Consider the following 25,475-nt stretch of genomic DNA (forward strand, 5'->3'; position numbering starts at 1 on the left):
ACTCGCATTCACTTCTATTGCGGTTACATAAACTGCGTACCTTACCCGCTCGGCTATTTCCGTAACGCTTGAGTTACGGAAACAGCGTAGAGCGCTCTGCTACGTATTTTCCGTAACTCGCATTCACTTCTACCACGGTTACGTAAACAGCGAAGCCTAACCCGCTCGGCTATTTCCGTAATCCTGGCCACCTTTGGCTGCCGCATTTAGACAGGTGTTCCTATTTCACGACCGGCTGAGAATGGCAAATGTATAAGACAGTACCGTTCTCTCTCTTAGACTGGCCACAATCTCCTGGTAGAGGACTAGTATGAGCTCACGTTCGCTGCGCCCTCCCCCAGAACTCAGGGCAGCCCTGGGCCAGTGCTCAGGCGGTCACGTGCTCCTCCCCGGCTGGGGTTCGCACTCTGCTGGTTGTTTGTCCCTTGTGATGCTCCGTACAGGAGGCGGTGTACTGTGCCTGGCCAGGAGGAAGCCGGAGGATCGGGGCAGTGGTGTGCTGTGTACCGGGGGTCCCCTCCTGCAGAGCCCGGTGCGGACACCGCAGCTGCGTTCTGTGTGACCCGTCCCGGCTCCGTGTCTGGGCCTGCTTATAGGACGCTCACAGTGGCCGCAGTGGTCAGTGGCTTCCCGTGCTGTGGCCCGTGTGCTGACATGTGTGCTATCATGGATGTGAGTGGGATCCGCCACATGGCCTGCTCTGCCGAGGTAACTACATGGCTGTCCTGTGTCCCGGGTGGTCTGTGGGGGCAGCTGGGGGTCTTCTGATCACCATAGTAAATGTACGTCCGCTTGTTGCTATGGGTTACACTACTGAATATACAATGCTGGTGTTCCAGGTCTTGGACTTTCTTCTACAAAGTTGCTTTAATACTGAAAGCTTTGTAGAGCAGGCAGTGTGGGCTGTGCTCCGGGCTCACACTGGCCCCTGGCAGCACCGTCACGGGGTCCCCGATCACTTTCTTTAGATCTTTCCTTCCAGGAGCGGTGACATTTTTTATTTTTCCATCCATATAGCTTGTTTATTGCGATACAACCTGCAGTTCTTACTTGGTACCAGTATGGGGTTTATACGACTTTCTGATATTTTTTTATTTCATTTTTTGGGTGGCGAAGTGACTAACGAGCAGCGATTCTGTGCTTGTGTTGGCGATTATGGGATAAATATTCTGACATTTTATTAGATCACACAGTTACGCACGCAGCAATACCAAATACATATTTTTTTTAATTTGATGATCCAGGATAAAGGGATTTGAACAAATGTTTATTTTAATATATTTCTTACACTTCTTTAGGGACTTGAACCTGCTATCGTGTACAGTACACAACAATTCTGTAATTATTGTAGGATATGATGACCTGACCCTCCAACCATGAAGCCCAACCACAGGCCAGGCATTCTAGGTGTAGTAGTCTGGCAACCTCTTAGATACCACTGTCAATTGTGATTGCTTCATGTAAGGGGTTTCATTACTGCGATCACAGCTGTCAGACTGGGGTGCCAGCTGTATAACACAGCCAGCACATGCGTTGTATGTCGCAGACTCGGCTCCTAAACTCCTCCATACATGCAGTGTGCATAGGACAGAGTGGGTCCCCCGGGTACAATAGGTCCTGGCACTTGCCCATGTTAGCATCGACCCTGTCTATATTCATCCTTATCTGATCCTGTGGGTTGATTGCTTGTATACGCTCCCTTTATATTGATATGTCTGGAGATGCACATTAATAGATGATAGTATGTAAGGCAATGTTTCTTTTTTTTGCTCCCCAGTCAGGATGAAATGAGGAAGATGTCTTCATGTAGAGTATGTTCCAAACATGCTATGTCCTATGTGTGTAATAAGGAGCGGGTCATACTTAGTTAAATGTGAATTTCCAATTACATTGTAAATTGGCCGTGTGTTGTTAGATCTAGGTGTTAGAGCAGCAGCCAGTGTTAAAGAGGTTGGTCACTACTTTTACATTGATGGCCTATCTGCACATGTCGGACTGCACTCGGATTACATCTGAGGGCAGTCCGATGTTTCACTCGCACCCATAGATTTGTATCAGTGTGCGTGATCCTGTCATCAGAAACACTAGCAGCTTACTAATAGTGTTCTCATGCGGAATCGGCATGAGGAAATAATCTCAGATCTGCACTGCCCCATAGTATAATATTGGGCCGACTGCTATCCGATAAAACATCAGAGCATGTTATACGCTCGTGTGAGTAAGCCCTAATACTATTCAATGGAGCAATGTCTGCAAGCGATTATTAGCATTTGTTTAATGGACCAAATCAGCTTGTGAAAAATATCTCCGCATGCACTAGTTTCTTCCGTATGTCGGGTCAGACTCAAGTCTATGGATGTGCTGAAAAAACGGATCCCATGTGGAACATCTGTATAGCATCCACATTGCAATTCTGCAACGTAGTAAACTGTAAATGGTATTTAAGTTAATAGCTGTTGATATAAAAAACAGATTGCATGTGGATGACAAGTAAGAAATAAATTGTCTGAGTTTTCTGGATGAAACCATTTTTTATACGCTCGTGTGAACCCGGCCTAACAGTGATGTGATCAGAGCATTTTGTTTTAATACTAAGCTGGTATAAAAAGGCAAAATTGAAGTGTGTGTGTGTGTGTGTGTATGTGTATATATATATATATATATATATATATATATATATATCTATATCTCTATATCTCTTCAAAATGGACGTAGAACAGGTGCTCATTTCTTATCAGCTTATAACATCAGGATGACTTACTCCGCATGTTCCTCTTCTTTTCTTTTTAGGATAGCTTCAAGCCTTTTATGTGGCTGAAAAATGAAAGAACATAAAGTTTTACAACCCCAAAAAAACAGATTCGCTGTCCGGCCGTCAAAATGTTCAGGACAGTTCGGAGATTTTAACAACTTTATCTCCAAAAAATGGAATAATGCATGTCTAAATAATGACCGCAAGGAGCAGCAGATTGCCGGCAGTCAAGCCAAACCACGGAAGAGACTTGCTGATCAGACCTCAGGAACAGAATTTGGAGAAAACACCGTAAAAGACAACAGGTTAAACAGTCCTAAAAAAATTTTTTCTTCTGAGGTTCCTTTACGTAAATATACAGTGACGCCATTACAGGCCGCAAAGAAGACTAAACTTTGTGGTGGGAAGGCGACATCAAGACCTGTGTCCATAAATCATCTTGTCCATCAAGACTCTGCTAGTGTGCCACCAAAGAAGACCACCAAGGTGCAGAAATTCAAGGATGAAATTGCCTGCAGCATCGTGGCAACCAAGAGTCAGGGAAAGAGACTTTCTAGTTTATTAAAACGAACCTGCTCTGGAGGCTTATGGCTGCTGAAAAGCTGTAATTTGCTTAATATCGGAAGAGTACCCTTATTTATGATGCAGAGAAAACTCTTTCCGATTGCAGCCTGTGGTAAATTACAGTCTGAGAAGCTCAGAGCACAAAAGACAAGCTATAGACTACTGGATTTTAACTGGATGTGGTTTCAGAAAGGATTTTGGAACTGCTGCAAGAAGACTCTGAGAAGCAGGATTAAGAAAGTGGTCTCATATTTGAAGTTGAAACTTCAGAGACACGAACGAGCAGGACGGAGGTCATACGATATGAACAATAACACTTCAGGAATTTTATATCAGATCCCACAATGCACAACCAAAAGCTGCCTACGAGGTGACGCTGCCGTCAAGCTGCAGAGTGTGGAAGCTCCCTTTGGAAATGCTGCATCCAACGTCGCTCTCCTAAAAGACAGCCAGCAAGCTCTGCTCTGTGCACCTGCTCCGTGGTGCGGCACCGACACCTTAACCAAGAAGGCGGGTGAGGTCCCCGTTATTAACAACCAGCCACACGACTTCTTACTTACCGAAAAGGAAGTATATATCTCTTGCCAGGAGGAAACGACCGCTCATGGCGAGAAGGACGATGACCAGATTCCCCTGACTAATGACAAACTGCATGAGTGTGCAAGCGATGCCTTTGGGTGTCAGGAAAATGCTTCCATGGACATTGTTGGGAATGGAGATGAATCCTGCCCCATGGATTTGGATGACAGCACAGACTCTGACATATTTAGCGCAAAGTTGTTGGATCACCCTTACTGTAAAAGTCCCATACAACAGACGTCTTCAGAAGGATTGGATATACAGGGCCTACAGAACGGACAGAAAATCCTCTGCGTCCCAGATGAACAAGTTGCATCCAGCATTTGCGGTATGTTTCCCCGTGTCTGTGTTAAAAAAAAAAAAAAAAAAAGTTATTCACTTAACCCCTTAGTGACGGCCACATTTTTCAAATCAGACATGTCACTTGATGTTGGTAATAACTCGTTTGTTTAAACATATCAGTGATTCTCAGATTTTTTTTTTTTTCCATGACACATTGTACTTTGTTTTGCATATGTGAGAAAATTGGAAATTTTGATGAAAACGTAAAAAAAATAACAATTATCAAATTTGAATGTTTATACTCTTAACTCCTTCCTGACAGCCACTATAAATGTATGTCCCAGTGAGAAGTGCATCCTTGCAAAACTCCGCACATGTAGGGCACAATAAGTTTGCTGGTAGCTCCAGAAAAATCATCAGGGGGTGCCAGCTGTATGGCATAACTGACTGATGCCCGGCTGCAATCGGTGTGAACACTGATCACTGCTGTTTAACCCCTCAGGTGCCACTGTCTCTATCTGCTTATTTGAGGGAGGGGTTTCTCTCTTTGTCACCATTTGCACTCCACAGTTACGATCATGCAGTGCTTGTGGTCACCGTGATGACTCCCAGGCCACGTAATGACCACAGGGTCACCCAGCTATGGTGGCCTATTAGGCCCTGCCATATGCAGTACTTTACACCCTTCCTGTCAGTGTTAGGGCCCATGCAGATGAGCGTATAAATTGGACCTGTGCTATCTGATTTTTTTATGGGACAACACACTGACCAGTGTCATTCATTAGGGCTGTTCAGATGAACAATTTTTTTCTTCGGCCCAATTTTCCATGAGGATAAAAAAAAAAAAAATCGCTCTCGCGACTTAAAAAAAAATGGACACACGGATGAAAATTAGATGAAAGTTACTGTAAAAGAAAAATTTGGTTTACTGCTGTCGCTGCACAGGTGGGCTCTGCAAGTGGTGCACACGAACTGTTAGCGACTACATTGTGCTCTAAAAGCCAAAAAAAGCAATTCTTTCCTTTTGAGCCCCACCATGTGCACATAGTAGTTTCCAAACAAATAATGAGTATTGCCCCATACTGGAGAAATTGCTTTATCATTTTGGGTTTCATTTTCTCTTCTCACTACTTCTGAAAAAAATATGGTGAAAACAACATTTTAGTTGGTAAAACAATAAATTTTTTGTTTCCACATCCCAGTATTATAATATTCTGTGCAGCGTGTGTGCATTCAACATGCTCACCATGACCCTTCTCAAGGAGTACTAACCACAAGACACACTGAGGATAGCCACATATGTAGGAGATTTCAAAAATAGACCCAATGGTCACTGTGAAAGCCCGTTGAATGAAAATTGTGTGCTATATGGGTACGATGAATGGCAGACCATTCAGATAAGAACACAACAGAAGGAGAACCACCGAATGTCAGGTCCAATTATCAACTAGACATTAATTATATAAAAAACCTTTATTAATTGGCTGGTTATAGTGGCAATACAGTCACAAGATTGTCCGCAATCATTATTATAAATACAAAAATGGTATGCAATCAACAAACATGGTATAAATGGACAACAAAAAAATTATTGCACAACAGAGTGCTGCAGGTATTTCAAAGCCGATATATAAGAATGGAATAACATCGGCTTTGATATACCTGCAGCACTCTGTTGTGCAATAATTTTTTTGTTGTCCATTTATACCATGTTTGTTGATTGTCTGCAATCATTATTATAAATACAAAAATGGTATGCAATCTTGTGACTGTATTGCCACTATAACCAGCCAATTAATAAAGTTTTTTTTATATAATTAATGTCTAATTGATAATTGGACCTTCTCGAGGATTGTAGTTTCCAAAATGGGGTCACTTTGGAGGGTTTTCTGTTGTTCTGGCACCTTGGGGGCTCAGCAAGTGATAACTAATCCAGGCAAATCTGTACTCAAAAAACCAAATGGCGTTTCTTCCCTTTTGAGTCTAGCCAAGTATCCAAAAAGTAGTTTCCAACTGCATATAGGCTGTTGCCACATTTGGGAGATTTTGTTTTATATATTGTGGGGTCTATTTTATTCGGTTACCCTTTTGTTAAAAAGGAAAATTTGGGGTAAAACAACAATTTTCATACCTAGCCAACTCAAATCTGCTTTGCACAGATGAGGGGCAAAGACTATCTGTAAATGGAGTTTCTGGTTTGGCTTCTTATCTGAAGTCCTGTGGCAGGACTCAATAAAGGGAACCTATTACCAGCTAAAACGCTGTTAGGCTGGTTTCACACGTCCCATATATTTCTGGTACCTGAAAAACTGGTGCCAGAGATGTCCGTGTGTGGCAACCGTGTGCTGCATCAGGATCACCCAGACTGGCGGCCTGGGAATCAGTGCTACAGTTAGTGTTGTTCCCAAGCACCGGGTGCTGAACGCTGCCCTCATCATGGTTCAGCCGGCAGGAACCATGATGAGGGCAGCGTTCAGCATCAGGCGCTTGGCAACAGCGCTAACTGTACCGCTGATTCCCAGGCGCCAGTACATGTCACACTGATGTCATCCGTGTATATTCAGCATCAGACATTTTGCGGACCGTGCATCCGCAAAAAACGGACATGTCAGCGTGTGGAGCACACGGATACACAGTCTGTGGAAACGCACTGAAATGTACACAGACCTATAGATTTGAATGGTTCTACGTGTGTCAGTGTCACCACACATACTGGAAACACGGATGTGTGAAAAGTACTTAATCTGCAGATATGGGCTTAATTTTCAGGTTAATAGCGTTACGAACCTGCCTAGCGCCAGTCCTTAGCCAAACGATTCGGGGAGAAAATCTGCTTTATCCCCTCCCGCCCCCAGGCATCATTTGGGTTCAGGCATCGCTCTGAGAATACAGAGCAGTGGCTGTAACCGTGCCCCCGGTCCTTACTGACAGCCAGCCCCAATGCAGAGCCAGTGTCAGTCAGGGCCAGGAGTGCGGTTACCGCCACCACTCTGTTTTCTCAAAGCGATGACTGAACCAGTGTCTGCGTCACCCCCGTGACTGAGACCGAACGCAGCCTGGGAGAATAAAGTTAATTTTCTTCCCGCAGCGTTCGGTTACGTGCCGGCGCCAGGCAGGGTAGCAATGCTATTAACCTGCAGATTAATCCCATATGTGCAGGTTAACCCCTTAAAAGCCCAAGACGTATTAATACGTACCTGCGCCCTGGGACTTAAGAGCCAGGTACGGAATAGTACGTCATGGCGATCGCACCCGCACATGGGATGTGCGGGCGCGATCGCTGCCGGGTCTCAGCTGATTGTCACAGCTGACACCCGGTGCTGGGAGCGGTCCCGCACCGCTCCCGGCACATTAACCCCCACAATGCTGCGATCAATGTCGATCGCAGCATTGTGGTGGCAAGGGGAGGTGATCGGGATACTCGCCTCTCCTGCCAGCGTCCAACGGTGTCTGCCGCGGCTTCCCGGATGTTGGTATGACGAGCCGATGTCGTCATGACAACATCCGGGTCACCAGACAGCAGGAAGATAATTTGGTCATGCGCAGTGCACGGGCGTCCCCTCGCATGCTGCGGGGAAGGGGGGGGGCATCCCTAAAGAGCGCGCCGCATCGCAGGTTCATTAATTTTTTTTAAAAAAAAGGGGGGGAATCATTATCCTGATGGCTAACTGGAGGGAGAGTGCCCCCTGGGCTTTATAAGACCGCCAAAGACACCAGGGAGGTACTTCTTAGTGAGCTCTGGTGGTCTTCCTTTGACCATGAGTGACCAAGAGATATTGGATGTGTAGTCTCTGCATCCCCAGTCACCAGCACAGCAGCAACAACAAAGGAAAAAACGGGAGACAGGATGCCAGGAGAACCCTTCCCTCATCATGAACGGATTAACAGCGGGAGTGGGCGTTCTGGCAGGTCATACCAGCGCAGTAAGGACTCCACTGCGGCATCAACTCGGAGGGAAACCCCATCTACAAAGATGTTTCCACCTCCTAACCCGGTACCCCTTCCCTCAGATTGGTAAGTGATCTTCCTGAAAGTTCACTTTTATAACTAGGGTCCCATTCTTTTTTTCCTCTCATCAGGGAAGGAAGAGTGCAGGCAAAACTAAACATAGGACCTGTGCACTTTGCACAGAAGAGTTACCCACTACTTGAGAAAAAAGACTGCAGCTCTTGTATAGAGCAGAATATCTGCAAGGAAACACCGAAATTCGCCTCAGAGCTCAGATCCCTGATAAAGTCGCAAGTAGAAGACACCTTTTAGGTCCCTTCAAGGGGGGAAAAAAACAGAAAAAATCCCAAAACATATCCCGAGTCTGGGCCTAGTAGTTCAGGGGACGATGAGTCCGATTCTTCATCGTCCTCATCCTCTTCTAGGGATAGAGGCGGACGGAGCTATTTTCCTATTGAGGAAACTGTCTCATCAAAGCTGTCAGATCCACCATGGGGCTGACGGACCCCTGTCCCAAAAGATCTGTCCAGGACATGATGTTCAGCTAGAACAAAAAAAAAAAGGTCTTTCCCACTTAATGAAAAAGTCCATTCTTTTATTAGAAAGGAGTGGAAAAGGCCAGAAAGAAAGGGCCTTTTATCCCCAAAAAGAAAATACCCATTTGATGACCCTGCATGTTCCTTTTGGGAGAAGGTGCCAAAACTGGACGTGGCAATTGCTTAGGCCTCAAAAAAAAATTCTTCCTCCCATTTGAACATATGGGCGTGTTAAAAGACCCCATGGACAAAAAAGCGGACACCTTCTTAAAGGGATCATGGGAAGCCGCAGGGGGAGGGTTAAAACCTGCGGTACGGCCAGGTCATTAATGGTCTGGCTGGACCAGTTAGATACCCAACTGAGCGAGAAAACGTCTAGGGACACGATATTAGAATCCATCCCTGTAATGAAAGGGGCGGCCGCCTTCTTAGCAGATGCCTCTGCTGACTTGGTCAGGTTAGCGGCCAGGGCAGCAGGTTTCGCTAATGCTGCCAGGCGAGCCCTCTGGCTTAAATGTTGGCCTGGGGATCTCTAGACAAAATCAAGGTTATTCTCCATTCCCTGTGAGGGCGAATTTTTATTTAGGTCTACGCATGACGATATTCTAGACAAAGCCGGGGACAATAAAAAGCGTTTCACTATCCCCTCTAACAAGGGAAGGCTAGGAGACAGCACGTGAATTCTGGACCTAATAAAATCAGGTTTGAAATTCCAGTTCCACTCAATTCCACATCCAAACTTTATAGTAACACCCAAAAGATCCTCAAACGAGGAGCAACTAGCTTTAGAAGAGGAGATCCTAGGCCTGATAGAAAAGGCAGGACTTACAGGTCAATTATAAACCTAAAAAAAAATGAACAAACTATTGAAAGTACAAGCCTTCAAGATGGAAACAATAAAAACATCAGTAAAAATGCTGTTTCCGGACTGTTTCATGACTGTTCTGGATCTAAGGGAACAAAATATCCTAATTGTCCCTTATCTGGATGACTTTCTGGTAATAGGCAGTTCCTTCCTACATTGCAGAGATCAACTGGGGAAGGTCATGGATTCATTGAGAAACTTAGGCTGGCTTTTGAATGTAAAAAAATCAAAAGCCAAGCCAAGTACAGGAATATCTGGGCATCATGTTGGATTATAAAAAACAGGAGTGTCGCCTCCCAACAGAAAAAAATCATAAGATCATAGCCCAGATATCTCGGGCAAGGGACCACCAATCTATGAATCTACAGAAAGCTGTGTCCCTCCTAGGCTCCTTGACTGCATACTTCCCAGTGGTCCAATGGGCTCAAATACATACCAGAGATTTGCAGTGGGAAATCCTAGAAGCAAAAAAAATCTCTAAAAGGGCATTTAGAAGGGCAGCGAACATTGTCGTCAAAAACGACACTTTCTCTAAGGTGGTGGGGGAGAATAGACAATTTTAACCCGGGGTATTCCATGGGTGATCCCAGTACCTGAGATCCTGACCACAGACGCAAGCCCCAGGTGTTGGGAGGCTCATTTGAACGATCTTTTGCTCAGAGGGTCTGGGCAGAAGACCTAAAATCAGTTTCCTTAAACATGAAAGAGCTATTGGCAGTAACGTCTGCACTCCGGGAATTCTTGCACACTCTACGAGGTCACCATGTAAGGGTGTTCTCAGACAACCGGGTAGTAGTTGCGTACCTGAATCACCAGGGGGGTACCCGGTCCCATCCTCTGATGCAAGTGATGGAGACTATCTTTCAGTTAGCTGAGAAAAATTTGGGGTCCCTATCGGCCCTCCACATAAAAAGGATAGAAAATCGCACGGCAGACTTCCTGAGCAGGACCCAGCTGAGACAGGGTGAGTGGGAATTAAATCAGATTGTAGAAACGTCCTTCCATAGACCTATTCGGTCAGAACAAGAAAATAGGCACGTTCTGTTCATTAGACCCCCAAAGGGGACCCTATAGCGTTAGAGGCCTTCATGATCCCATGGAGTCACCCTTTAGCCTATGCTTTTCCTCTGACTACCCTGATTCCAGCAGTCCTGAGAAAGATCAGGGTAGACAAAGCAAGAGTAATCTTGATAGCCCCTTCTGGCCAAAGAGGACATGGGTTTTCTTGGCTGAGGATGATGTCAATCTCTGACCCCTAGGTGCTTCCGGAACTTCTTTCTCAGGGAACAGTACTTCATCCTCAGGTTACAAACTTGCACATGACAGCCTGGAATTTGAGAGGGCTCTCTTGAGGGATAAAGGTTTTTTTCTCAAATTTAATCGCCATGTTACTTCAAAGTAGGAAACCTGTAACCACCAAACTTTATGGGAAAACTTGGAGAAAGTTCCTTTCATTTTCAGGTTCCAGATTAGATGAAGGGGTCCCATTAACAGCTATTTTAGAATTTTTACAGAAGGGGTTGGAACAAGGCCTAGTCACAAGCACCTTGAAGGTTCAAGTCGTGGCGTTGGGGGCCCTATACAATTTTGACCTAGCCAGGGATCAGTGGATATCTAGATTCATTAAGGCATCAGCTAGATCCTGACCATCTCCTCTCGGAACATTGCCCCTTGGAATTTAAACTTGGTCCTCTCGGCTCTAACCAAACCCCCTTTTGAACCTTTGCCAAATGCATCTCTAAGAATCCTATCCATTAAGACAGCGCTTTTAATAGCTCTCACGTCTGCACGTAGAGTCAATGACATCCAGGCACTATCTGCAGGCCCTCCCTTCACACAAATCTCGGAGGATAGAGCTACTCTTAAAACCAACCCAGCCTACCTGCCAAAAGTGGCGTCCCCCCTAATGATACATCTCTCTGCAATTCTCTCCGTGGTGCCGTCATGGGGGAAGGAGAAAGACGTAGTTACTTGCCTGTAACGGGATTTCTCAGAGCCCATGACAGCACCCGTACATTCCCTCCCTTTTACGTATGGGTGTGCACACTTAATTTTTTGTTATTTATACGTAGTCACAGGGTGTTCCTGATAAGCATAGTAATTATGTTATACGTTGTTGTGTTATTAATCCGGAGGTCCTCTCGTGATCTGTAAACAATTGATGCGGGAGAGAGATACCACCCTTTTAATCTGTAGGTTTCCTGTCCTTGAAGGGCCGATCCTCCCCTCTCCGTGGTGCCGTTATGGGCTCTGAGAAATCCCGTTACCGGTAAGTAACTACGTCTTTTTAAACTAGACCCCTCAAGGTATTCATCTGGGGGGTGTACTGAGCATTTTAATATACAGGATTCACAAAACTTTAAAACATTTAGATGTGAAAATGAAGTCATTTTTCCCACTAAAATACTGTGGCATCAAATTTCTAATTTACACAAGGGGTAATAGGAGAAAATGGACCCCATAGTTTTTTACGCAATTTCTCCCAAATGTGGCAGTACCCCATATGGTGTTGTATACTACTGTTTGAGCACACAGCATGGGTTGGATGGGAAGGAGCGCTGCTTGGCTTTTAGTACACAGATTCCGTTTGAATAGATTGTGGGCTCCATTAGCAAAGTCCCAGAGGTGCCAGATCAACAGAACCCTGCCCCCCCCCTTATAAACTTCACTCCTTAAGGAATTTATCTACGGGTGTATTGAGTATTTTGAACTCGTAGGTGCCTTACAGGATTTTAGAACATTGAGACTTGGAAATATAACATTTTAGTGATTAATAATGTGTTTATTTTTTATTTGTTGCACATTTGTCAGTTACACAAGGGTTAATAGGTAAAACTGGACCCCACAATTTATTGTGCATTTTCTCCTGAACACGGTGCTGCCCTATATGTCATCAGAAACTACTGCTTGGCCACACGCCAGACCTGAGAAGGAAGGAGCGCTATTTGGCTTTTGAAGCCTTAGAATAGTTTGTGGAGCCCCTAAGGTGCCAAAAGGGCAGAAAAACCCCAAAAGTGACCCACACCTCTCAATTTATTAATCTACAGCTGCAGTGACCATTTTGTAACATCTGTGCCAGGCTTTTTTGTGTTTTTTCTGGAGAATTGCAAATCTGCCAGTTTAGTGCCCATACATTGTGCCCTCATAGAGTATAGAGCTCCCATATATTGTAGCACCCCCAAACATTGTGCCAAGCTTCTAGCGACACGCACCCCATAAATTAAGTGAGCTGTTTCCGCTATAATAATACCAAACATGTGGCCACTTAGTGCCGTTTAGGCACAGTGGGGCTCTGAAGGAGGGGGCATTTGGATTTGGGAGTGCAGAATTCGCTGGATTTTATTTGAGGGGGCTGGAGCCATGTTGCTTTTCCAAAGTCTTTGTTCTACCAGTAACGTAAGAACTTCCTGTATTTCCAGTGACATATGACAGACCTGAGAGAGGGCTGGTTTTGTGCGGGATAAGTTAGGCTTTTTATTGGTAACATTTTGGGGTACATAACAGTTTTTGATTGCTTCCAGAATAAGACTGGGATCTCAATCTTGTGCTCTACGCTGAGCACTTATGTCAGGGTTTTTGCGTAAATCCCACAAAAAATGCGATTCAGACGAAACCCCCGACTGAACTACTTATTAAAATGAGGCAGATGGAGACACTTTGGACTCTGTTTGCCGTCCAGTTCCAGCAGTATCCATCTTTTTAGGTGTGCACAGATCTGTTGTCGTTCCACATTTGTGCGCTAAAAAGACACCTAAAATGATGGGACACCGCCGGAACCGAGACCAGACGGAGTACAGAGGAACTCCATCTGCCTCGTAAGTGAGTGGTTCTCTCGGGGGTTTTGTGTGAATTGCAGTTTAGGGGCTTCACAGGAATTGACATAAGTGGAATGAAAAATAAAATTTTTCCAACCAAAATTTTGCTAACATCCTAACAGGGCACAATTGCTGGCAGACCTCCAAGGCCAGTACTTGGCCTCAAGTTGCCATGGAAACCATCCTTACCACGTGATTTTAGGGTGTCGATGGGTTACAGCATCCAGATGCTGTTGTCACTACTGTCTGCAGAATATAAGCAGTTAAACAGTGCTAATGCATGTATAAAAGATCCATGATGTGACTGTGCTGTTGGCTTAACCTCTTTCCTGATTAATAGGGTGTGGGTGTGTGGAGCGGGCTCGGGAGCTAAGCCCTCTACACTCATGGCTGTGTCATAACAATCACTCCTGATTGCTACTGTTAAACCAGTTAAATGCCGAATTCAGTCTCTGACTTTGCAGCCAATCACTGAGCTTGATGGCTCTGATGTGTTCGACGGCATGAGCTCTCAAGCACTGTGATTGGCTGCAGTCAAAAACATATCAGAGCACTGTCCATTAGCTTGCACTAGACTGAGGGAGGGTGACTTTTTTTTTTTTCCTGTTTTGGGGTCTACTTTTCTAAAAGTGGAAAACCCATTTAAAGGGGCTGTCCAGCATTAGGGTACAAGTCTGCAGTTACTCTGTGACTGCAGACTTGTGAATCCTCAACAGCGTGCCCACTGCGCGCTGTGATGATGTGCAGGGTGCGGTCAATCTTGTGACCATAAGTATGCGATTTGCATAATTCCAGCCACATTCTGACTAGACATGTCCAGCCTCACTCAGTACAATTCAAGTGAATTGAGCAAGGCCGCACACGTCTAGTCGGTACGTCATAGTGATTGCAGACTTGTACCCTAAGGCTGGACAACCGCTATCTTGCCTTGGCATCCATTCAGGCAGCCATTGCTGCACTGCAACACAATTGTGGGGTGCTGATGGGTTGCTATGGTGGCCAAAAGGGCTTCCTCAGGCCCTCAAGTGTGGTGTTACACTATATAGAACTAGCTAATGAAGGTTCAAGTAACCTATAGCGACTTAAAAATTATAGAAAAACATAGTGTTAAAAGAATGTAAAAAAAACTGATTTGCTTCCCTCTATGCCTCTTTCCCAAAAAATAAAGAAATTAAATAATACATACTTATTTGATATCGCTGTGTCCATAAGTCTATCAAAATCCAAAATTATTTAACCAATATAGTAAACTGTATAAAGCAAAAAAAAAAGCCAGAATGTCCGTTTTTTAAGTTACTGCATCACCGCCAAAAAATGGAATAAAAGATTGGTTTCACCCAAAAAGGTTACACAGAAAATGCTATAGATCACCATGTAGAAAAACCAGAACACCGCTCCATCGATGGGAACATTTTTTAAAAAAATTTTTTGTTACTCAAATTTTTATTTTATTTTTTTTACTTTCCAAGTTTGGCATCACTGTAATTGTACTGATGTAAAAAATAGGTTTTCAGGTACTTATTTATACAACACAAACCCATTACGGTGGCCATACAAATTGGATAGATATCAGCCAAACCTGCCAATTTCGAGGGTGGTCTGTACTTTTCCTGATGGCAGCTGTTGGATTTTTACTCGCCTGATTCTTTTCTTCTCAGGAGAGATGGGCCTCCACCAGAGGCGTCTTCCTCCCCTCTCCACATACAGTACACATGTACACTTATTGTCTATGTGGGGTCTGGGGAATAAGCTTTCGGATGAATAAGCTGCCGTTCTGATTATGTCATTAAGCCTGAGCTGACTCTAGTAGGACAACATAGCTCTGGAACACAACAGGTAGCCTCGGTGCACCCTACGATGTCTGGACATTAACATAACAACATGATCCTCAGATAATCTGACATTGAAGAATTGTTCTGTCTTTTTCCCACCTTTTTTCTAGATCTTCTGAATGAAGTTGTGAAGAAGTATGGAAGTTTGATTCCATTGACTGAAAATGAAGTCCTTACTCGATTAAAGGAGGTTTTTAACCAGGACTTTTCCCACAGGTATGACATTTAATACTCATCATGCAGATCTTCAGCAATAGGGAAACATCATGATCAGAGTTATGACTTTCCCTGACATTTAGTGTAGTCTGCAGATCTCTGGTGCCCAGTGTCCTCCAGAGTCTAGTACAGTCATACTGGCAGGAAGTCTTTACTTGCGTCTTCCTGTCTGCTTCGTTTCACTGCACCCAGGTGTAAGGCGGGCACACCGAAAATATATATATATATATATATATATATATATATTATACACATATATAATATACACATACACACACACACACACTGCGCAAAAAAATAAAGGGAACACTTAAACAACAGAATATAACTCCAAGTAAATCAAACTGTCCACTTAGGAAGCAACACTGATTGACAATCAATTTCACATGCTGTTGTGCAAATGGAATAGACAATAGATGGAAATTATTGGCAATTATCAAGACACCCTCAATAAAGGAGCGGTTCTGCAGGTGGGGACTACAGACCACATCTCGGTACCAATTCTTTCTGGCTGATGTTTTGGTTACTTTTGAATGTTGGTTGTGCTTTCACACTCGTGGTAGCATGAGACGGACTCTACAACCCACAGAAGTTTCTCAGGTAGTGCAGCTCATCCAGGATGGCACATCAATGCGAGCTGTGGCAAGAAGATTTACTGTGTCTGTCAGCGTAGTGTCCAGAGGCTGGAGGCGCTACCAGGAGACCGGCCAGTACACCAGGAGACGTGGAGGGGGCCGTAGGATGGCAAGAACCCAGCAGCAGGACCGCTACCTCCGCCTTTGTGCAAGGAGGAGCACTGCCAGAGCCCTGCAAAATGACCTCCAGCAGGCCACAAATGTGCATGTGTCTGCACAAACGGTTAGAAACCAACTCCATGAGGGTGGTATGAGGGCCCGACGTCCACAGATGGGGGTTGTGCTCACAGCCCAACACCGTGCAGGACGCTTGTCATTTGCCACAGAACATCAGGATTGACAAAGTCGCCACTGGCGCCCTGTGCTCTTTACAGATGAAAGCAGGTTTACACTGAGCACCTGTAACAGAGTCTGGATAGCGATCTGCTGCATGCAACATCCTTCAGCATGACCGGTTTGTCAGTGGGTCAGTAATGGTGTGGGGTGGCATTTCTTTGGAGGGCCGCACAGCCATCCATGTGCTCACCAGAGGTTGCCTGACTGCCATTAGGTACCGAGATGAGATCCTCAGACCCTTTGTGAGACCATATGCTGGTGCGGTTGGCCCTGGGTTCCTCCTAATGCAGGACAATGCCAGACCTCATGTGGCTGGAGTGTCAGCAGTTCCTGCAAGATGAAGGCATTGAATCTATGGACTGGCCCGCCTGTTCCCCAGACCTGAATCCGATTGAGCACATCTGGGACATCATGTCTCGCTCCATCCACAATGTACCATTAAAACACTGGAGTGGTGGTTGTTGGAAATGGACCTCTATACACCTATGTAGATATTGCAATAAAAACAAGACGTTTCCAGCTAGAATAGTCATTTACCACATTAACTTTTGAGATATATATATGCCTGGTGAAAACAAGTTATCTACTATCCACAGAATAGGTTAGCCCCCCACCAATCAACAAGTTATTTTCACATGTCCAGTAATGATCCGTTAGAAAGGATCCAGCAGAAACCCATAAGGAAAAAAGTTGTGCTGACACAACTTTTTAGTCCATTATTAACTATCTGATCTCTGCCAGATCAGCTTCTTTTTTTCCAGATCCATTAGAAATAGACAACCAGATGCCGCAATTAATGGATCCGTTGCCCATTGATTAAAATGTTTAAAAAACAAAAAAAACGGTGGATCCCCCATAGATCAGTTAGTGAATAACTGACTAGAAAGTTGTCAGCACAACTTCTTTCCTAATGGAATTCTGCTGGATCCCGTCTAACGGATCATTACTGGACATGTGAACACGGCCTTAGATCACTGTGACAGCACAGATCAGCTGAATAGGGACCTTTAATTCTATGGGATAGGTCATAACTTTTTTTTCCTTTAATTCCCTCCCCTCATTTTTGCACCTCCGCTTTTCAGCAGCCATAACTTTTATTTTTCCACACGCGTCGCTGTCTGAGGCTTTGTTTTATGCTTGACAAATCGTATTACTTTTCAGCTGTGTTTTTTCAGTCCATATATAAAAAAGATCTCTGGGGAACATAAGGAAAAAAAATTAATTGTCCAATTTTTCCACTATAACTGGGGCATCCCTGGGAAACAGAGAACCCTCTATCCCTGTCTACTAGGAACCAGCAGCGCTGCTGTGCCAGACAGACAGACACCCAGTGGTAATTCGATCGGCAGGCATAATCGAAGAATTGTCAGTGCCAATGCCTCTATTCACTACAGAAGCGCAATATACCTCTGCTTTCCTGTGCCTTGCTGTGTTTGACACCAGACATGCTTCTCCTGGATTGCCAGACCTTTAATCCGGATCTGTAAATTTACCATTCCACAGGATTAAAGCCCGTGGTAATATTGGGTAATATGCAGATTATAACACCTATTTCTGTTCTCTATAAGAATAAAACCCCCGTCTCACATAGCGAGATCGCTAGCGAGATTGCTGCTGAGTCACGGTTTTGGTGACGCAACAGCGACCTCACCAGCGATGTCGCTATGTGTGACACTTTGCAGCTATCGGGCCCCTGCTGTGAGGTCGCTGATCGCTGCAGAATGTCCTGGACCTTTTTTTGGTCGTTGCCCTCCCGCTGGTCAGCACACATCGCTGTGTGTGACCAGCGGGGGCAGCGATCAGGCTGGTAACCATGATAAACATCGGGTTACTAGGGGCACACGCGCACCTAGTAACCCACTGTTTATCATTGTTACGAGCCTGCTAAAGTGAGCGCTAACCTCCCGCTCACTGTAGCAGAGTGGTAACCATGATAAACAACGGGTTTCTAGGTGCGCGTGTGCTCCTAGTAACCTGATGTTTATCATGGTTACCAGCCTGCTCCTGCTTCAGCAGGCTGGTAACCAGGAGCAGGACATCATGGAAAGATTCTTTCCACGATGCCGCTGCTCCCCTGATCGTTGCTGAGCCTGCCTGTTTGACAGCTCACCAGCGACCACATAGCGACGCAGCAACGATCCCTGACAGGTCGTATCGTTGTCGGGATCGCTGTAGCGTCGCTGAGTGTGACGGGGCCTTAAAGTACTCATTGGGAACTCATTCCAGTAAATCATTACTTGGTGTGAAGGCACCTCTGGACTTTTAGCCAGCGTCTTCATTCCTTCCTGCCCACTTTCTCGATTATTGCCATTTAGCTATATTCCTACTAAATATTACGGTCAGTACATTTTTGGTAGTTGGCAAAACTACTTCTCCCTTTACTGGATTAGTAGTTGGCAAACCTTGGGCATCATTGCATCATGCAAGTCTGAACTAATTAAGCATATCTTAAAGGCCCGTCACCAGGATGATGCATTGTAGGGACTTGTCTATTGATACGCCTTGTACCTGCTCCAGACAAACACAATATAGATGGTCATATCTGTTTCATCCTGTCTTTTCTCTCAGGATACCTCTCATTTGCAAAGAAATGGCAAAGTTTAGAGCCAAAAATTGTGGTTTCCGCATTTGCTATAATAAACACACGCTCTACTTGGATGATCTTGTTACCCTCGATGAACAACAGTGGCTCAATGACCAGGTTTGGAAACACAAATATTAATATTAATTTTGTTTTTTAAAGCCTTTTCTGAAGGGCTATGTGTGAAATAAAACCATATGCATATATGTGTTTGTATAATTTTCAATCAATACTCCATTCAAATCTTCATCTTTTGAGTGTGTTTTTTATTTTTTTATATTTAGGTCATTAACATGTACGGTGATCTCATAATGGATACTGCACCAGACAAGGTATTTTCCTAGATGTTCTTTTCTGTCATAGCTTAGATATCCCTTCCATGTAGCTTATATGATCACACTGGAGAGCTGATTAGGGGCAAAGTATTTGTGGAGAATTGCTAAATAATAACTTGCAGATTGCATATAAGTTTATATTATGCGATCTCTGGCAATAAATGACCTCCAAATGATACATAATTCCCAGTCACTTAATGGCCTGGTTAGACAACGAGACTGCATAATACGCGCCCAGAATGATTAGGAATTGTTCTCTGCACATAGGCTGCCATTATTCTCAGCAGCACGGTCCTGTTTACACAGAACAATGTGCTGTTGAGAATGATGATCTCTTAAGCAGCCAAAGGATCATTTCATCCAACAAACAAGTGGTTTGCTCCTTTGTCGGGTATACGCTGCCCAGTAATCAGAAACGCCCATTCCTGATAATCGTGCAGTGTAAATGCACCTTAAAGACAATCTGTCAACAGGCTTTAGCTGAATACTGAGCCCTGTATAACCACTGATTGGCAGCTTTTTGTATACGATGTGCATAGGCAAAAAGCTGCCAGTCAGTGGTGTGAGAGGGGTGATACAGAGCTGGTGAATATGGAGGACTACCTGGCAGCCGATTTATAGTGTCCTTTAGTGAGAATCTCCTGCTAATAAAACTGCAGTGTTATGAAAACCGAATTAATATAAAATTACTTTCTTTCTTGTTACCGAAAACTTTATTTTTTTACCGTTTTTCTTTGCAGACATGGATGTTAACATTGTTCCATTTGTTTTACCAGATTCACTTCTTTAACACATTTTTTCATAAACAACTTGTGACCAAAGGATATGATGGGGTGAAACGATGGACTAAAAAGGCAAGTTTTTCTTTCCTTTTAGTCAGTATGTGATTATTGATATGAGGGGGACTAAAGATCGATCCTTGTGGCACTCTTCCAATATTTCTGCTGTAAATCCGCTAATATTATGGACTATTATTATTCTATTATTCTTCACTACTCAATGTGTTTCTCCCAATGTGTGTACCAGGCTGTGGAGTCTGTAAGCCAAACCTCCGACTCCTCAATTTCCATGACGCCGACTCCCTCATACATGGCTTAAGTGATAAATTTACTGTAGCACAGATTCATCTCAGCTAAAAGTCTAGACCCTTAGATCAGGAATAGGACAGATATTTATAGGACATTTCATAACTTTCCCAAATTCTTATGAAAAAGTTTTCCCCACAAACTGCATTGAACTACTGTACCCAATTTATTATATATTTTAGGAGTTGGAGTCTGTCCATTTTATACAGACTCCAACTCCACCAAAATGGACACCGACTCCGACTCCACAGCCCTAGTATGTACACTGGGCACATCAGGAGGCTTTTTTCAGTAAAACATTACCAGTTTTGGGTGCCTAACACAGTATAGGTACTGGAGCCCCCGTGGGCAGCACAAATGCAAGATGCACAAGTAGGTGACGTCTCAGCTCCACAGCCAACCATCTGTGCTAGGGGTGTCAAACTCAAACACGCAGAGGGCCAAAATGAAAAACTTTGACAAAGTCGCCGGCATACAGTATTATGGGCCCCACGTAGTCCTCCATACTGAAAAATGGGCCCCCCGTAGTCCTCCATACAGAATAATGGGCCCCCCCGTAGTCCTCCGTACAGAATAATGGCCCCCCCCCCGTAGTCCTCCTTACAGAATAATGGCCCCCCCCCGTAGTCCTCAATGCAGAATAATGCCCCCCCCCCCCCGTAGTCCTCGATGCAGAATAATGGGCCTCTTGTGTCACATTATGTCACACGAGCCCTGCGCCTTTAGACGAATCAGAAGACGTCAGACTGCTCACTTCCTCTTGATGTCTGACGCCTCCGAAAGCGGGGAGAGTGACGCCAGCGCTGATTGGCTGCAGTTATTTTACTGGCAGCAAACATGTTGATTGAGAAGGGGTAGTCTGAGTAGTGGGCAACTCCACTAATATTGGCGTACATAATGGGGGGAGCTCTAAGTCCAATACTTAAGAGTATGGTTTGCTCTCTATGGCTCTAGGCATTCATGGTCCACTGTGAACCAATTAGGGGTTGTCATGCAGTAGGGACGGACCACCTTGCTGGGAGCCTTGTACGACTTGCATCTATGCTGCCGGAGTCCACTATTGGGCCTCCGGAGGAAAGAAGACCAATTGTTACATTGTTAGACACGGAGTAGCTCATTGTGACGATGGATTAATGTGTTACACTTTCCAGGCAGAGCTGGTTAACCTAGACACCCCCTGTAGCATTGTATCAGTAGAAAACCTATCTATACAGGGTGAGCATTCTTCTCTTGTGTAGCTCTCTGCTGTCTAGTGCCCTTCAGCTCTTTCTATGGTTCTCTCTAATAGGGCGAATCATCAGTAGAATTCAGAGTGTAGTCAGTAATATTAGTGACCTGTGGATTTATGCCTTGAATGTATGCAGTGAACCATAAAGATTGTAGCTTTAATTATCTTTTTCCACTTCTATCAGTGATGTGAGAGTAGGTGAGCATTCTATTAGAGTTCAGTGATGCGCTGCCATCCAGTATGTGCTTTTCTATATGGAGATTCGGATAAGAGATGCCCTTCAGTGAATACCATTGTTTTCTGTGCAATAACAGATTTCTGCTTTTACATTGATTTGCCTTACTAAGTGTGTTCATGTTGTGTTTTTTTTCTAGGTGGACCTTTTCAAGAAGACCTTGCTGTTGATTCCAATACACTTACAAGTCCACTGGGCCCTGGTTGCTGTGAACATCCCAAATAAGACTATTTCTTTCTATGACTCCCAAGGCTTACATTTAAAATTTTGTACAGAGGTAAGTGGCCGCCATCTTCACCTTCACCTTCAAAATGCAAGAGCAGCTTGATAGTGCACAGAATTTATTTCTAGGAAGCCACCTGATCCAGATGCTTGGTGCTCACACATTCTCGGGGTTGACTCTATTCATGCTAAACACGAGTATGAGCGGATCCACGGTCCAAGTCAGTGCTCTCTGGCCGTGGACAGGAGCTCAACAAATTTCCTAGGCTTCCAGGTTACCCGACACGGTGTCTGATTTGAGCTGGTGTGATGTTATCTGTGCAGCGCACAAGTGATGCCTCACCAGTCTGCAAATCCTAAACCAAGCCTGGGATCCTGGAGGATAAGGAAACTTGCGAGATCCTGTCCACAGATAGAAACTACTGACCTGGACCATGGACTGTGGTCTGGCAAAGCTACATGCTCTTCTATAGGCAGGAGTGTATTCAACCTCGCATACATTGCTACTACTCAGAATTTAGACATCATATAATGTGACCAGATGCAAGCCCAAAGGTATAAGAAAAGGTTGACCAAGTTATAATAATAAAGAGCTGTGTCCCCAGTTACTATTCTGTGACATATGCGTTATCATGCTTGAACACTGCTGCGTTGCTACTAGTCACTGATAAAAATTAACTTGGCTGAACTTTGTAAAAATGAACGAGCTCTAGTTTACATTTCTTTAACATCTTGTGGTCTTCTAAGTACAGAGGAGCTTGAGCAGTGCCCAGTGGCTCTTAGGAGTCTCTAATCTACTCTCACATTGCAAAACTAGTGAACCAATAAAGGTAGAATATTCATTTTACAAATGTTGTGTTGTGTACAAGGAAGGAAAACCATTTTGTTTAAGGTGTTTCATGTTGATTCACGTAATCTTTATTATTCATTTTAATTTCCTGCAGAACATCCTCAAGTACCTTATGACTGAAGCAAAGGAAAAGAATCATCCTGAATTTCTTCAGTGTTGGCAGACTACTGTAAAAAAGGTGAAAAGTTCAGGCTTTGTAACTTGTATAAAAAAAAAAAAGATTCTCTGTTGTGGGGTATGCGATTCTACAACCTTTTATGCTTAGAGTTCTTCTGTTCAGACACCGGCTTAATAACTGGTCTGCAGCAGAAATCCATGGCTGACCTTTTGGATTTCTGCTTCAGATTTGTGGCTGTGTGCGCAGCAGATCCACATCAGGATGGCGCCCATTGTCATTCACTGTGGCTAATCCTCTAAAATAAGGTCTATGCTATTTTTGTTTTCTTGTTCCGCAGACAAAAATCTACCTGAAAGTTTTCTGTTGCGTGTGAATGGGGTTGCAGATTGTGTGTGATTTTTACATGGATTTTAACTCTGAATCTGAAATCTACCCCGTAATCTGTTTATAATCCGTCGCATTAGTTATTAATATCATTCAAAAGTTACTCCACCTTTTTAGGGGGTTTCAGCTTATTTCCTTTCACTATAGTGAGATTTGGAAGAAAAGCAAGAAAATGATTATGTGCTTTTTGCATGAGAACAGGAGCAATGTGGGGAGTTGACAGTATCTGGTCATTACTCAAAATTTTTTATTAATTTTATACTCTTTTCTTAATGTGTTTTTTAAGAAGTAAAGTGCTTCTTAAATTAGATTTTTTTTTTTTCTTCCAGTGCATTCCACAACAAAAGAATGACTTTGACTGCGGCGTGTTTTTGCTCCAGGTAAGTCTATAGCCTTTTTTTCCAGAAACAACCTGAGACTTGTATATCAGTCTGTTACAAAAAATGCCATGGATTCATCACAGTATATGGCATACAGAATATTATTATGATAGCACCATTTATTCCATGGCGCTTTACATGTGAAAGGGGGTAGGTAAATTAGTTGGGCAGCAGTGTTTAGGACAGATTGGAGGGGTACGAGAGTGTTAAAAAGGAGGCCACAAAGCAGTAGGTTGCAGTACTAGGATTTTTAATGTGTGGCACATTTAGCACCATGACCAACCACATAAACTGTTGGTTAACAATGGTTACTTGCAGCAGTAGAGTTGTATGTTTTCCAGATCTTTTAGTACAGGCAATCTTTACCAGGTCAGGTTTAGACAAATTGATAGCAATCCTACTGACAATTGACATCTAAAGGGAACTTGTCAATTGATTCATTCTGCCCAAACCACAGGCATAATGAATCAGAGCCTGGCTGCACGATTGCAGCCAGGTATATACTTAGAAAATCTGACCGTGGACCATCCATAGCCAGAGGCTAGACTTGTCTGGCTCCTCCTCGGAGCGCCGCTGCCCCTCCTCCTCGGAGCGCCGCTGCCCCTCCTCCTCGGAGCGCCGCTGCCCCTCCTCCTCGGAGCGCCGCTGCCCCTCCTCCTCGGAGCGCCGCTCCCCCTCCTCCTCGGAGCGCCGCTCCCCCTCCTCCTCGGAGCGCCGCTCCCCCTCCTCCTCGGAGCACCGCTCCCCCTCCTCCTCGGAGCACCGCTCCCCCTCCTCCTCGGAGCACCGCTCCCCCTCCTCCTCGGAGCACTGCTCCATGTGATTGACAGGTCTCTTCCATAGCTGATTTGTTAATATTTTCTCTGAAACACCAGAGCATTTCAGAGAAAAATGTACCTGCCTGCAATCATGCGGCCAGGCTTTGATTCATGCTGCCTGTGGTTTGTTTGTATAGGTTTATATTTTAGAAATAACAGAAGTCTTCTCTCTCTCTTCAGTACTGCAAGTGCCTCGCTCAAGAAAAGCCTTTCCAGTTCTCCCAAGATGACATGCCTCGTATCCGCAAGATGATATACAAAGAACTGTGTGAACGCAGACTCTTGGATTAACAAAAAAAAATTAAAGCTGCACCTTTTGTGGCCCATTTGAAAACATTCAAGCTGTACTTGAATTATTTAATACTTCCACAACTTTTAGACATGAAACTTTTGAAGGGTGGCTGGCCCTCCATTGTTACCTCAAATGCTCCTTTTTATTTTAATTTCATCTGATTTTGGACATGGATTACGAATACAAGGAAAGCTACCATGAAATCTTTTGTGGCTTCATTTTGATTCTGGTATTTATTATTTATTATGTAAGCATGCGAATATGCAAAAGCATGCAGCAGTACAACAAGGACTGTATATTTGATGCACCTTTGACTTGTAGATAGAAGTGACAAAGAAAGTTTTAATTTTGTTTAAATATATAAAACAGGTACATTTTTCCTGTGATTATTAAAACTGTATTTACTTTTTAAATGTTTTTCCAATGGAAAAATGACTCATTACATATATTTTGCTCAGACATATTTTATTTATTGCATTTTCACTTTTCTTTACAGCCCATGTATTATGGGAAGTTCCACAACTTAGGGATAATTGTGGATTTGGTCAATTGCGCTATGTTTGTGCTTCAACAATGATACTATTTTA

The 25,475-nt window shown here is 44.0% G+C and overlaps 1 protein-coding gene across 1 annotated transcript; it reads left to right on the plus strand.

Moving 5' to 3' along the window:
* Positions 1–262: 262 nt before the first annotated feature.
* On the plus strand, positions 263–25,343 carry SENP5 (SUMO specific peptidase 5). Its single transcript, XM_073675008.1, has 10 exons — positions 263–708; positions 2,791–4,223; positions 15,284–15,389; positions 18,929–19,061; positions 19,226–19,273; positions 20,053–20,130; positions 21,964–22,101; positions 22,991–23,074; positions 23,728–23,778; positions 24,777–25,343. Exons 2-10 carry the CDS (start codon positions 2,822–2,824, stop codon positions 24,885–24,887), a joined length of 2,151 nt encoding a protein of 716 aa, XP_073531109.1. The 5' UTR covers positions 263–708; positions 2,791–2,821; the 3' UTR covers positions 24,888–25,343.
* The last annotated feature ends 132 nt before the right edge of the window (positions 25,344–25,475 follow it).

The sequence above is a fragment of the Phyllobates terribilis genome, unplaced genomic scaffold (assembly GCF_046119375.1).
Source record: "Phyllobates terribilis strain yellow unplaced genomic scaffold, ASM4611937v1 Scaffold_3__8_contigs__length_932513732, whole genome shotgun sequence".
Lineage (NCBI taxonomy): Eukaryota > Metazoa > Chordata > Amphibia > Anura > Dendrobatidae > Phyllobates > Phyllobates terribilis.